This window comes from Pan paniscus, chromosome 22 (assembly GCF_029289425.2).
Source record: "Pan paniscus chromosome 22, NHGRI_mPanPan1-v2.0_pri, whole genome shotgun sequence".
NCBI classification, from domain to species: Eukaryota; Metazoa; Chordata; class Mammalia; order Primates; family Hominidae; genus Pan; species Pan paniscus.
This window is the reverse complement of record NC_073271.2, coordinates 30980816-30996568: the sequence shown is the minus strand read 5'-3', so window position 1 is coordinate 30996568 and position 15753 is coordinate 30980816. Positions and strand designations below refer to the sequence as shown.

Genomic DNA, 15753 nt, shown 5'->3' with positions numbered 1-15753 from the left:
CTGTGTTTTTCTCAAAGAAGATGTAAATACATTTCCTGTTTATTTTTCAACTTAGATTAATTTGGGCTTTTACCTTGAGATTTAAGACCATCATTAAGAATGTATGGGCAGGGCCATCTGCAGAACTACCCCACCTCCCCCATCACCTATCCCAAGGACGTGCCTGTCCAGTTAATAGGAGGGCTGGCCAGCACTCTGGGGTGGTGTGTGGCCCTAATTGAGTCACCGTATGCAAACCAAGGTAAATCACAGGAATATGGGCAGATTGAGCATAATTGGTCATCTGTGTGCTCATCAGATCTCTGGAGGTGGAAACACTCCAGTTTGCTCAAGGCATTGGGTTGGGGTCTTTACAGATTTTTTTCCTTCATTCTATTTGAAACTATTGTATAGAGGATAGTCAGTATTAATCATCTATCTTTCTATCTATCTATAATTAATAAGGAGCTAGTCTAACTCACATCATAATAAGGCTTTGTCTGCCTCTTTAAATGGTGTGTCTCTAGTACCTAGGACAAATGTCCTGCCTTCATTATTCTATCTGAAACCTCTGGGCAGTTTATTATCAGTATCTTGTCTCCCTGCTTGTCAATTTTGATCATAATCTTGCTCAATGTTTCCCGGCTGGGGTGATTTGACTCCCAGAAGACATTTGGCAATCTCTGCAGACATTTTTGGTGGTCGTGTATTGGGTTGGGGAGTGCCGGTGGCATCTAGTAAGTAGAGGCCAGGGATCTACTAAACGTCCTACCATGAACCTGACAGCCTCCCCAACAAAGACCCAAATGTCAGTTGTGCTGAGATTGAGAAACTCATCTAGCTCCAGTCATGCGTGATCTCGCCCTGATCGTGCATAGGTTGTAAAATGTTTCCCTTGCCCCTTTTATTCTGACATTCTGCCTCCCTACAAACTTATCAAAATGTATGAAAAACTTATTTTAAATTTTATGAAAAACTTATTTTTAAAACATTGCACAGAATAAAAAATAGAGAACATCACTGAATATTAAAAGTTTTTTTTAAAAGGAAAACAGCAGTGTTCTCTATGCATAGAATTGCACCATCCCCCTGGCCCCACTGACCCTGCCTGCTATCCTGGGTCAGGGATGTGCAGTGGCTGGAGGAGTGGCTGCAGGTGGGGGTGGTGCACACAGCAGGGCAGCTTCTCCGAGAAGGCTCCCCACTGTAGCCACCCCCTCATGAATGTCACACATGTGAGGTCCACGAGGACCGCAGAAACTAGAATGCCCTCTGCCAGAGGCTCGCTGCTTTTCCCTGAATACTTCAGCAGAGAGGCCATGGAGCCACTGATCTAGGAATGGGAATTGATGTCAGTGGACAGTGTCTACTCATATTAAAAAAGTGATAAAGAGCCGGGCGTGCTGGCTCACACCTGTAATCCCAGCACCCGCCAAGGCAGGAGGATCATTTGAGGTCAGGAGTTTGAGACCAGCTTGGCCAACGTGGTGAAACCCCATCTCTATTAAAAATACAAAAATTAGCCAGGAGTGGTGGCACATACCTGTAATCCCAGCTGCTCTGAAGGCTGAGGCAGGAAAATTGCTTGAACCAGGGAGGCGGAGGTTGCAGTGAGCCGAGATTATGCCACTGCGCTCCAGCCTGGGCGACAGAGCAAGACTCCGTCTAAAAAAAAAAAAAAAAGTGATAAAAGCAAGGTCTTGGTGTGTGTCACTGACAGACAACTCCAAGACACCAAAATGGCTCAGTCTGCATACCCTAAATAAAAATGAAGGCACTACGTGGCAGGAGGGGAGACAGGACCAAGGTTTGTGGCTTTGCCGCCCACAGGATGGGCTTGCAGATGCTACCCGCAGACAGATGGCTGGATTCCTCTGGAGCTTTATCCCACCTGCCCCAGCATGTCAGTTTTGCCATCACCTGTTTTTACACTGAGATTCAGGGCACGATGATTTGAAAACAAGAATCCGCAGGGAGACTCCCCTAGGTGTTCCCAGTGCATCAAGGTAGAGCCTGCTGCAGGTTGAGTTTCTGGAATAGGTCAGGCTGTGTCTGCTTTGTTTGTTTGTCCGTTTCCTTGCTTTTGTGCTGCATGGAGACCCTCACGCCTAATTTTCCTTCTCCGTGTATACATCTGCTTCCTTTAAGCTCCCTACAGTAGAGCAACGCTCCTAGATTCGACATAGAGATCACTTGTGTGTCATGTAATCTGTGACTAGTAAGCATTAACTATCCAAATGGGAGTTCGTGGACAGTGTCTGAGCCAGGGACTGCACAGAGCTCACGAGTTGCTGTAGGTGTGCTCTAGAGAGAAGGTCACTGGGGAAAAAGCTTGAAAACAGCTGTGGCATGCAAGGGTGTGTGTAGGAACGGAGACCCAAGCACTGTGGAAAGGAAGATGTGCTCAGGAGCCCCGAGGAAGTGGGCTCACAGGAATTTTCCAAAATCAAGAGATCCAGCCTTTAACTAGAAAGCTCCAGGTGGTATCATGAGTGACATTAGATGATGCCTGATACATGGTCTGTGAATGAATGACTGTTCAGGACTGTTTGTTTTTTTGTTTTTGTTTTTTTTGAGATGGAGTCTCGCCCTGTCACCAGGCTGGAATGCAGTGGCGTGTGATCTCAGCTCACTGCAGCCTCCGCCTCCTGTGTTCAAGCAATCCTCCTGCCTCAGCCTCCCAAGTAGCTGGGATTACAGGCGTGCACCACCACGCCTGGATCATTTTTGTATTTTTCATAGAGACGGGGTTTCACCACGCTGGCCAGGATGGTCTCGATCTCTTGACCTCGTGATCTGCCTGCCTCGGCCTCCCAAAGTGCTGGGATTACAGGCATGAGCCACTGTGCTGGGCCCAGAACTGTTTTGATGTTAGGCAGTGCAGCCTAGTGGTCAGCACGTGGACTTTACTGGCTTCCCCACTGTGTTTCAACTTGGGTGTAGCTGACATTTAGGGCCAGTTATTCTTTGCTGTGAGTGGCTTTCCTGTGCGTGGCTGAACATTTAACAGCATCCCTGGCCTCTACTCAGGGGCCATGAGCACCCACCCTCCTGGTTGTGACAACCAGAAATCTCTGAAGCCATTGCCTCATGTCCCCTGGGGGCAAATCGCCCCTGGTTGAGAACCACTGGCTTGGAGCTATCTGTCCTTGAACTAGCTACTTGACCTGTCTAAGCCTGATTTTGCCCTTGTCTGTGGGAAGACAGAGGGACAATGAGGATTGATTACCTGAGACAAGACATAGGTTAGGAGTTGTTACTTTTTGCAGTGACACCAACACCATGGGGCAGACAATGGGGACTCTGTGAGTGCATAGCAAACAACAGCAAACAGCAACAACAACCAGAGGTCTGCTTTTTTTGTTTGTCTAAATGGGTGAGCTTCCAAGGAGGAAACACAATCCTTATCCTTATTTCAGGGCCCCATACGGTTCTGTGGTCGTGAAAGGGTTATATGCGGCAGGCCCTGAGATTCCTGTTAGCAATAGGAGAAACGAAATTAAATATGTACTGTAATTTGAAGCACTGCTTTTCATGGGAAAAGAAGTTCTCCCAACTCAGCCTTTCCAATTCTTTTGTCCAAACATTAATGGCATGCAAATATTTATGATTCATATGTGCCCCTTTTAATTCCCAATCGTATTTTAACAGTAAACACTTCATTTTAATAATGAAGCAGAATAATCCCTTTGTCCTGTCGCTGGGTTACACAGGCTGGCACCTGGCAGCATCACATTCTTCCTGAGCGATCATTGCTGCCTCCACCCAACTTGAAGGGGTTTTGTAGCAGTGCCACGGCAGCTCGCCTTGGACTACTTGAGGACTTCCGGATGTTCCACTGGAAGCCATTCTTAAGGTTGTGTCTCAGCATTTTCATAAATTGCAAGTGAACATCCATGCGTATTTTTCTCTTTTGGCCACATATAAGCTCAGCACTGGTTCATCTGGCTGTTACTTGGAAGGGTTCTTACTACACTACTATCTTGCATTCTGGCCAAATCCCTGAACTCTAGATTACACCGAACCCATTGTGTCGTATTTAATATTCCTTTGATTCGTAATGATGACATAGAAAACACACACATCTATTAGCGATGATTCTGTGAGTCCTAGAAAAGTAGCATAATGTAATATGAGAAGAGGGCACACCTGTAGGACTCAGATGTGCCGGCCTCAGTCTCCCCATCTGTTCAATAGGTTTAACAGTGCCTTTCATCTATGACTTATATCATCTATGTTAGGATGATAAAAGCGAGATGGTGTGTATGTAACTATACTTAGGAAGAAGAGCTATGGCCCCTCTTGATGATGTTCTTCCTTCTACAGCGAGAATCCCTGAGGGAGGAGGGGAGAGAGCAAGCCAGAGGCAGCATGGGTCTTGCTGAATTTGAAAAGTTGGGAACGATGCTGTTTTTCAGGGCCCACTCCTCGATGGCAAGGAATTTATATTCCTTGGTCCTGCTAAGGGCCTACTAAAATGAGAGTGCATGAGATAACAGCAGGTATTCCATAAGTATTCACAAGTAAATGCCTATGTAATAATAATATAATTACAAACTTTTATTGGGCATTGACCCTGTGATGGAAATATAGTACCTATTCCTGTTTTATTAGAACTCTCCCTCTGCCCCACCCCCCAAGGTCATTTACTAAGGGCATTTCTTTCATTCATTCATTTATCAGATATACATTGTGCACCTACTGTGTGCCAGGAACTGGGCTAGCATGAGAAATACGAAGGTCAGCCAAAGAGAACCCACAGCCTTGGGGGCTAGTAAGGAACATGGCAATTAAGTAGGCCATCCCTGTTGTGAGTGGATAACACATGATAGACGGGTGTGGCGGGAGCCAAGGCTCAGAGGTACAGAACCTGGTGAAGGTTCAGAGGGTCTCCCTGGACCACTTGTCATTCACTTGAGACCTGCAGGTGACAAGGAGACAAACCCAGTGGAGGCATGAAGAATCATGTCCCAGCAGAGAAAGCAGAGTGAGGAAGGAGCACCTGGCCTGTTGGGAGCTGAGAGATGCTCCAGTGGCGGTGGTTGGGGAGTGATGGCGGGGAGCCTTACAGAGAGATAGGGCGGGGATTGCCTTAACATCCACGTTGGGAATTTGGTCTGATCCTAATGAAATGGAGAACCACTTATAACTAACTCCAGATACAAATTGTGGAAAGATACTTGGCTTACAGTTTAAAGAATGGAAAGGACATTTGGAGGGTGCGTGGGGAGCTTAGAGACTCAACCAGAGACTGAAAGCTCTCCTTTCTCCTTTCAAGCAGCGCCAGGCATGTGTATATCCAGCTTGCAAGGACCCCATCTGGTAGATGGCACTGTACCTAGAAGTCATCTCCCACCTCAAGCTTGCCTCAAGCTTCCCTCTCTTCCCTCTCTACCTCCACACTCACCTGCCTTTCTTCCTACCTGCAGCGGCAGGTGCTGCAAGGCTGGTGAGCAGGAGCTGACGCCCCCCAAGCCTTCCTTCCCTGAAGAATGTCCATGCCTCAGGCCTCCCAGCTGCAGCTCCATGTGGCCTTGGGCTGTGTGTTTGAGGCACCCGGCTAGGGGCACTATCGGAATCAGGAGGAGGCCAGGCCCAGGAGGTCACTTTGGTCACTTGCCCTGTGTGACCCCAGCCCAAAGACACAGCCTGATGGATGAGTGAAGACTGGTAAATCTGGTGGCTGTCCTTGGGGGAAGCACAGGGCAGCAGGTGTGGCCTTGGTCTCCAGGGGGCTGCGAATTCAGGGTTTTGGGGTGTTTTGGTTAAAACTTGGTTCCCCAGCTGAGATCCTAGGGAACTGTGGTATCAAAAGGAAAAGGAAGATTAGAAAGGGAAAATGAAATCTCAGGAAAGGAAATGCAAGATTGCATGAGAACATCATGGTGTTTTGTGGGATAGGTGATATTCTGCCAAATAAAGAGGCCCGCCCCTCCACTCCTTTTGCAAACCTGAGCTTTTCCCCTGCCTGCAGTTGAGCCCAGCATACCTGTGCCTTGGAAAAAGCAAGCTATGCCTTCCAAGTGAAATTCGACATTGTAAAGGACTGGCTGTCAAACTGAAAGTTTGTAGAGTGATTCATTGATTTTTAGAGACAGGGTCTTACTCTGTCACCCAGGCTGGAGTGCAGTGGCGTGATCTCGGCTCACTGCAACCTCCGCCTCCTGGGTTCAAGTGATTCTCGTGCCTCAGCCTCCCAAGTAGCTGGGACTGCAAATGTGTGCCACCATGCCCAGCTAATTTATTTTATTTTTTATTTTTATTTTATTTTATTTTATTTTTTATATTTTTGGTAGCAATGGGGTTTCACCAAGCTGCCCAGACTGGTCTTGAACTCCTGAGCTCTAGTGATCCTCCCGTCTTGGCCTCCCAAAGTGCTGGGATTACAGGCATGTGCCACCATGCCTGGCCTCATTTATCAAACTTTTCTTTATTGCCTCAGAATAGAAGATACAAAGATGAATAAAATGCTGTCCCTGTCCTCAAACAACTCATTTTCATAGAACATCTCCAGAGAAAATGCTTTGCATGTCTTCGGTTTTCTCCAAGTAAAACAGCTATTTTTCAAACAATCCATAATTCCAAACAAATGCCATTTCCATGGAAAACTGAGTTCTATATTCTAAGGACCTGATTTTCAGTCTGACTTTTGAGGGTAGTCCTGGTGCCAGTAGCTTAGGCCTCAAGTCTGCATTTTGCATGTGTGATGTGAGTGCGATTGGATCAAGCAATCTGCAAATACAGGCACTTTGCACACAAGTATATACAGTACGCCGACATCTTAATTCAATTCAGCATGGAGAATCAGGAAATTATGTGCAAGTTGAAGGATTTGAATCCCGTCCAGAAATCCCCAAATAAATTAATTATACAACTCCACTGTCAAAAATAGTGGCAAATGTTTGGGTAAGGAAATGGAAGAGGAGCATAAGCATGAATTTTGGCTGTTAGGTTGTTCCAGTGGAAAAGTGAGAAATCCAAATTAAAAATACTTCATAAAAAATACTCCAAATGCAGACTACTCCTGGAATCCGAGGGTACGTTAATTTTTATACTTAGTTATCCGCAATTAAAATTAGACCCAAAGCCATCTATTGTAAAAGGAGAAATCTCCCTGCAACCTTTCAGGATCTTGTGGGATTTCCTGAATTTGCAAAGAGCAGAACCTGAGCCTTCACTGACTCTCTTGGTTTTTAAAAGCTGCGATGTTTTTCTTTTATTTTTCCTTTCTCACTCTTTGGGCGTTTCAAGACTCTGGGCACAACTGGCTTTCCTGCAGACAAACACAAGAGTGAAAAGTGTTGCGATTGTGTTTCCTAAGGACTCTGAGCCCCCAGGGCAGACGGCTCCTTTGTGTCTGCAGCCTTCCTTTGCGTGACAAAGGGCAAGTTTCACATCCCCTGAAACTGTCCCCAAAAGAAGATGACTCATGCATACAGACCTACACTAAGGAGAGTGACAGGAACAGAGTCTGCTGCAGAGCCAACTCAGGTAGACCGGGGATACCTGCAAACTAGACCGGAGGAGGCCGAGTCACAACAGGAGTCGGGGCTCGCCCATCAGACACGGGGTGTTATAGGAGGATTCTGCTCTGATGTGACCTGGATGCACTTTTAAATATGTTCTTCACACCTAGGCAAGAAATGACCCGGAGCTGCATGTCTTTTTGCTTTGTAATCTCCTTGCCACCCTCAGCTCTTTGGGGAGCAGTGTGCACATTTGAAGCAATCCTGAGGTTTAGCCACTTCCCAGATGTGGTGAGGAAGTGGAGAGTGCGCTGGGCCATGCGGAACTGCAGGTTCCAGCCGTGGCTTTATTTGACCACAATTGGCTGTCAGAGTTCACCAGCCCCAGGGCCGCCAACGTCAAGACTAATCAAGCCTAGACCTGGGGCCTCCCCGCTGACTGGCCTTGGGGAGTGTGTCATGGCAGCGAGTGTCCAGGAAGACTCACCCCTTGACCTTCTTCCCAACTAAATAAAGCAGTTAGTATTTTGCCCTGGCATTTGGATGGACACACTGGCGTCGAGGGAGACAACACATGTTACAGTGAGGAGCACTGGCCTGGCTTGTTTACATGGCATATCAGCCACTCACAGTTGTGCCTTACAAAGGTCGCCAGCTGGCGGGGCAGGAGTGAACTTGAACTTGAAGTTCAAGTTGCATTTAGGCCTGGTGGCAGCTCCATCACCTGCTGAACACACACACACACACACACGCACAAAACCCCTCCTCATGTCAGACGTCAATGCCTACTTCATCCCCAGCTCCTGCTTACGGGATCTGTCACAGCTCTGGTCTTTGTGGAATCACCTTTATCATGTCTTTAATGATCATTCCACTGACATTTACTGAGACCTTTCTCTTGCTCTGCTTTTATATTCAGCATTCCATTTAACCTGCAGAACAATGCTACGAGATGGAATGACTGTTATTAACCCCCTTTTACAGATGACAAAGCTGAGACCCCAGAGAGGTCAAGTAACTTGCCTGAGGTCACACAGCTAGCAAGTGGCAGAGCGAGGTTTTGAACCTAAGTAGGTTGCCTTGAGAGTCCACACTGAATGAATCACCACTGTGTTTCCACCTTCATGGGATTTTATATGGAATTCTTCTCTCTCACTGCTTCCAAGCCTACATCAAGACAAACCTCATCTGCCCTGTTGTTTTTTGTTCTCACCTTCTTATTCAGTATGAGTGTTGTTTGTGCTTCTTTCTAAAGAATGGTCCTCCTGGAACCCAAGCCCTGGCTGGAACTGATGCTGCTGTAGTGGTCAGGGTTCAGTGAGCAGGAGGAAGAAGAACTTGGTGTTTACCCCTTGTTTACCCCTTTCCTTGGCTTCCTTCCATGCAGGCCACCCTGTGACCCCGTGGTGGCCCCCTCTGGAACCAAGAGCTGTCGACTTCCAGCAGCACACACAGGGTCAGTGCTGGGGCCATCTGTGCACTGACCAAAGCCTCTGCTGGCCTCACCAGAGCAAGGCCACTGAGTGCTTCAGGGAGCCTTGGATCCTCCAGGCTACCAACAGAAACACTGGCCCTCTCGGCAGCAGCCCCATCCTTCCACCCCTGCGCTGGGTCCTGAAAAGCCCATTTTGGGGCCGTTGCTATTTAGCCAACCTGCCCTCCCTTGCTCTCCTGTGATTTCTCACTATTCCGGCTGCAGCTCGCTGGGAGAAACACTTGAGAGTCTTTTGTGCTCCACACCCATGTACTTAAAATACCAGGCCTATAGGTCATTTCAGTGAGGGAATTTGGCTCATAACACGTGTGCCCCGAGGCACAGATCCCACTTCTGCAGACACTGGCCAAGAAGGGCTGTGTCCCAGCCGCCATGGGGTGGGGCCACGGAGAGGGCAGGGCCACGTGGAGGGCAGAGCATGTGGCTCCTGTCAGGTGCGCCCGTTGCTGACTGCAGCCCAGTGTCAAGGCTCTGCTGGGTCTCATTGGAAGAATACAAAGGACGTGTAAGGCAGTTTTCGTGCTGTGGAAAAATGTCACCTACACCTGTGAAGAAGTCATCACTGTGTCTGTAAGATAATAGGCAAATGTCCTTGTACCCAAAGCTGTAAACAAGAGCCCTTTGTGAGGGAGAACCACAGGACTGGCCAAAACGCCCCACCTACTAGTGTGTGCTCGGTGGAAACGTCTTGTGACTGTGCTTAAAATGAAGGGCATGACTGGGAGGCCAAGGTGGGCGGATCACGATGTCAGGAGTTCGAGACCAGCATGGCTGACATAGTGAAACCCCATCTCTACTAAAAATACAAAAAATTAGCTGGGTGTGGTGGCATGCACATGTAATCCCAGCTACTCGGGAGGCAGAGGCAGGAGAATCCCTTGAACCCGGGAGGCGGAGGTTGCAGTGAGCTGAGATCACGCCATTGCACTCCAGCCCAGGAGACAGTGCAAGACTCCATCTCAAAAAAAAAAAAAAAAAAAAAAAGAAGATGGGCATGAAATAATGAGAATTCAGATAATGACCATTCATTTCACAAATTCTCACTTTGATTAAGTTTTACTCCTGATTATATAGGTTAGTCTATGGTTTACCAGACGGGGTGTCATGAGTGCTCAACTGCCAGAGGCCCAAATGCAGCTCAGTAAGAAAATGCTTTTGAGCTATAACCCAGGTTGAGTACCATTGGTACATTAGAATCACAGAGTCAGCTTTTACTTTTTGGGGCAGTGGTAGGTGTGGATAAAGTATCTCCAGTCCAGATTTCTTGTACTGGTGCTACTGGGTTTGCGGGTGGAGATTTATGACCTCAGGGACAATAACTGGAAGAACAGTGAGTAGAAAGCTCAGGGATATGAGTTTTGCTGTATATCAAAGCTGTATGACTTTGGGAAAATTACTTAACCTTTCTGGGCCTTAGCTTTGCTACCTATTCATCAAGAACAATAAACTCCATCTTGTTTATTTCATGAGATTGGTGTGAGGACCAAATGAAATAGTATATGGGAAGGTGTTTAAAAAGTTGTAAGTTCTACACGACTTAAAAATGCCAGTATTACGAATGCAACCATTCTTTGTTGTCATTTGGGTAGTCGTGGATAGGGTGGTGGTAGGAGAGCCACTATCGGAGCAAGACTGTTCCAGAGGGTAAAACACACGGGTGCCTGTAGAGCAGTTGTCACTGGTAGAGCCATGATGGGAGCTCTTACTACATTTGCTATTTGTACTGAGTTAAATAGTGTTCTCTAAAAACTGTATGTCCACCTAGAACCTCAAAATATGGCTTAAGGTCTTTACAGATGTAATCAAGATAAAGTCATACTGGACTTGGGTGGGCCATAAGTCCAATGACTGATGTCCTTCTAAGAAGAGGGAGGGGACACACAGTAGGAAGACAGTCATGTGAAGACGGAGGCAGAGGCTAGAGTGCTGCAGCTGCAAGTCAGGAAACGCCAAGAAATGCTGGCCACCATCCGAAGCGAGAAAGAGGCAAGGATCCTCCCTAGAGCCCTCAGGGGGAGTGTGGCCCTGCTGCCACCTTGATTTGGGACTTCTGACTTCCAGAATTGTGAAAGTCTTAATTTCTATTGTTGTAAGCCACCCAGTTTGTGATAATTTATTACAGCAGCCCCGGGAAACAAATACAGTATTTTATGAAGTCACTGAGGTGCTAGAGTTGTAGGCAACAGAAGAATCACACGTGGACCTGCCCGCCTACACATGGCTATGGGCATCTCAGGCCAGCTGCATTCTTGGAAGATGAAATCAGAGAGTTGAAAGGGACATTGCATGCATCCCATGAACCCCCCTCATTTTGCTGATGAGGAAACTGAGATCTGGAGAGGTAAAATCGTTTGTATTGGATCCCCAAACTTGTAACTCTCTTGCTGAAAGAACCACCTCAGTCTCTCTCTGTCTCTCTCTCATACACCCACATGCACCCCTAGACCTACTCAGGACTGGGACAATGGCATTATCTATTGTTGTGTCTTCAAAGGACTTTTTTTTTTTATTAATTTTAAATACCCCCTCTCTCCTAAAGCCCCTTCCCACTTTCACCCTTTCCCATCTTTCTGTGAGGGCTACATGGGTATATAGAAAAGGATCCCCGTCTTCTGGGAGACTAGGTCTACACAGCCACAAACTGCATTCAGTATGACACCCTAAATAATCAAAGGTGAAGGATGATTTATGAGGCAGCCCAAACAGCCATAAAGCAAAATGTAGTCATCAAGGAAGGCTGCCTGGGAAACAAGTGACTGCCCGTTGCCAGATGCTGAAGGGCAGGAAGACTCGGGTGAAGGGTGCAGCAAGGAGCCTTGGATTGGCGAAGTGGCTGGAGGAAGGAAGACCTCAGCATCTCAATGCCATGGCTCATGGGTAGAACTCGGAGGGTGCACACTGGGAGTCAGGTGTGCGGAGGAGAGGGGGTGAGTGAGAAATTACTTGGGGCAGGGTCTTATTCGTGAGAAGATCCTAAAAGCAGGTTCTGGAATTCAGTCTTGATGATACAGGTGATAACCTTCGTGAGTTCTTGACAGAGAGGGAACAGGCTGACCATGAGGCTTGTAGGACCATCTGTTAGTCAGCTCTGGAACATGTGGACGTGGCTGCTCCCCGGGTGTGGCTGTCATTGCTCCTGGATCTGTTCTTGGAAAGCCAGAGACTGCCCAGTGAGATGGGCAGTTGCCCCCAGGACCTGCCTCCCTCTGCGGCAGCATCTTCCTCCACATCACATCACATACCCTGCTTGCTGGGCCTGGCCAAGGCCTCTTCTGCCCAGTCCTCTCCTTCAGCTAGATGCCACGGTAGGAAAGCATCCAGAGTGTCGCCTGGTAACATCTGAACGATGTCCTAAAACTGGCAAATCCCCAAAGGCCAACAAGACTCGTCTCTAGGTTCTGGGGACAGGCCAGTTGATGGGAAAGATGGATTTGGAGGCAGAGTCTCCTGGCATCCCTGATGCTCTGCTCCATGGAAGTCACTCCCCAGAAGCATCCTCACCTCGTTTACTGGACAGGTCAGCTGAGACTTTAGTTATAAAGGCACAATGGGCAGAGCAGCCTTCATCATCTAATTGTTACTTGCTATTGCTCTTTTTATTATAGACTTTAATACAGATAGAATCCACATCTTTGGGGAGTGTTCGGTGGAGGTTTCTTGTGATTAGGGATCGTGGCTTGCTGTGGCCAAAGATTATATTTTCATTGAGCATTTTTCTGTGGCCTTCCTTTGTATTAAGACACGCGTGACAATTGTTTTTCTGTGGCCTTCCTTTGTATTAAGACATGCGTGACAATTGAAAATATTTTCCTTTCATCTGTCTTTGATTTACTTTATGCTACATGATTAAGAGGAGAAACTATGTTGATTAAAGAACTACTGTATTGATGTAGGAAGATTGGACATCAAACTTAATCAAATGTTAGGGTCCTATTATAGACCCGTGAGAAACAGAGAAGAGAAATAAAGCAGACAACATACACACACACACACACACACACATGCACAGACACACCCTGTTGAATACCGTGTGCCAGATAACTGTTTTAACAGTGTTACTCACGGTAAATCATTTAATCTCCCCTAAAACTCTCTAAGGTAGGAAAATTTGCATGTAACCATCTTCCTGGTAAGGATACTGAGGAACATAGAGGTGTCTAGTGACTTGCCAAAGGTCAGCTAGCCAGATTTATCTTCTGAATCACTTTACCAACAAGAAATGTTTTTAGATTAGTAAATCTATGCAATGAAGATTTTCTCACCTTTTATAAATATATGTAAAACGTGTAATGGAAATTTTGTGCATTTTTTATTACTAGTACTTATTGAATCTCAGTCTGTCAGTTACATATACTTAAGTCCATTTATGAGTCATCAATTTTATTCTGACTGATCCCATGAGTACCTCTAATAACATCTGGCATTTTCAAATAATATTTAAAATCAGCCAGACTTCGTCTTTTAAAAATATAGACAGAATGATTCTAATTTAGCCTGTTTTCAAACTTAGAAATTCTATCTTTTCTGATCTTCAAAGGTACAAAGTAAGAAGAGAAAGATGGATATGGTTTCTTCTACTCTTCTTTGCCCTGAATTATAAATAATTGGGAAAGATGGGAGCAGGGAAGTTGGGAACCAGAAGTGGAGAGCTGCTAATCTGACTCTATGGTTTCCTGAAATCTTGACTTAACAGAAAATAAATTCTAATCTTTCTTGATCTTGTATTGTTTATTGATGATTACATTAAAGCCATATAACTATGTGAAGTGTTACACCTAGGCAACTATCATAGGTGTGTATTCCAGAATTGAAGCAAAGCCAAAATTCCGGGAGTGTTGTTAAAACTGGTAACTTGTGCTGAAGGGCTGGACAGCATAAATTAATGATTGGTTATTCAACAGATATGTTCAGGCCACCAACTTATTCTGTTTTGTTCTCTATCGTGTCCCCACAGGGAAAAGCTTCACTCTGACCATCACTGTCTTCACAAACCCACCGCAAGTCGCCACCTACCACAGAGCCATCAAAATCACAGTGGATGGGCCCCGAGAACCTCGAAGTAAGTGCACCCACTTGGGGCTGGTACACCCTCCAGGCTGGTACACCCTCCAGGCTGGTATACTCAGGGACCATGTCTCAGATTCCTTGGGTTCAACCTTTTCCCCAGGGGGATGTCAGGCCCCCGTAAAGCCAAAAAGTTGCATTGTCAATACTCTCGCTACTCAAAGCTTGTTTCTGTGCACTGAGCTCTTTTTGAAGCATCCTTTTAGAGGGCAAAAGGAAATTAGGCTGACTGAATCATATGTTAGAACCATTCAGGGCAGCATGAAACTAAGGACTGCTTCCTCAATATACAGTAAAGTTCAACAGGATCAGAAACAAATAGTAAATGGAAGATTGGCCAGGCACAGAGGCAGCCCAAAGAGGTCTGAGGGTCAGAGTGGACCACAAGGTAGTAATTACCATCTATGCTGGCCTTTTATTAATTCATGAGGGCCAGAGATGAAAACTATGAAAATGACCCTTTTCTTTCTATGGCACAGATCAAAATCTTATTACAGGCATTTTTAAGATAGAGAGTGGGAGGGTAGAAGAATGTCTGGGGAAAACCAGTAAATATAGAAAGATAGTACCAAAAAATAACTCCTGTGAGGAAAGCTTTAAAAAAAAGGAGTGAGGTTGTTTAGTCTGCAGAAAAGATGTCTTCACAGTGACTTAATGACTATTTTTGAGTAAACACCAGAGTAACACTCTTTTCCAGAACCACACCCTTCCCCAGGATCTGAGGCTGGGTTACAGTTCCAGGTCTGTGGAACTGCCCAGCACCCCCGCCCAGCATCCAGATGTCTCCAAACCGTATCAGGTCCCTGGTGGAAAATTAATATACTCTCTTCTTGGAGTGAGGGATATTGAAAAACAGGGCTTCCTACTGTCCCCAAAAGCCAAGATGCAGGGAGGTCAGGTTGTAAAATGAAGTGGTTAAGAATTTGGGCTTTATGGGCAAGCCAGTGGAATTCTTAAGCCTTCAGTGAGCTACAGAGCCTTGCTGAACCTCACTTTCCTCTTCTGTAAAATGGGGATAATAATGAGAGCTTCTTTATAAGATCAAGCCAAATGATGCTATGTGCCTGATGCAGAGAATGAAGGCAGGAAATGTTAGTGATCCCCAGTAGGGCATCCCTGCTTTCATCCCTGGCTACTGCTCCAGTCCCCTCTAGATGACCTTCGCTGCATGGTGGTTTCTAGGTGGGGTTTTAAGGTAGTTCTCTGCAGGCTATCCTGTGATCACTGCAGCTTTTATGGCAACCTTCCCTGTGGTCCTGGCCACAACCTCATGGCATCTGGGTCACCTTCTGGAACCATTCCCCAAGCTGCATCAACTTTCCCCAAGTTCTTGAGTGGATGGAGCTCTGCAGATAATCACCATGCCCACCAGGGGCAGCCCACCAGGATATGGTGTTCCTCGTCTGCTTTTTCCCTTCCTTCCATTTGCTGTGCTCGGTGACTCCCTCCAGATCTGACTGCATTTTTCCCCAGAGGGCCCTCTCAGCTTTTTCTGATCAAGACTTTCTGGCCATGCCTAGACTTGGGAGACTGTGGGACTTGATAACAGACCCTGATTCTTCTTTATGAGTGAAAAGCAGGCCATAGACACAGACAGGACCACACAGGTCTAAGGAATGACTGTGAGCTCTTCTTAGGTTTCCAGAGTAGGAATGTCAACCTGGACATTCCTACGTTAATGTAACCCTGCATTAAACAGAACATAAACACCAAAGCAAGTTTGTTCTCCACAGAGGACCAAAGAGGAAG

General features: G+C 46.4%; 1 protein-coding gene across 7 annotated transcripts in view; it reads left to right on the top strand.

The window, feature by feature from the left end:
• Positions 1–15753, top strand: part of RUNX1 (RUNX family transcription factor 1) — a 264353-nt gene that overhangs the window by 177873 nt on the left and 70727 nt on the right. For all 7 annotated transcript variants that reach the window (XM_034948206.3, XM_063601367.1, XM_003823964.6 and 4 more), the window contains one exon: positions 13895–13999. In XM_034948206.3, coding sequence (XP_034804097.1) covers positions 13895–13999 — 105 coding nt within the window. The remainder of the gene's footprint in view (positions 1–13894; positions 14000–15753) is intronic.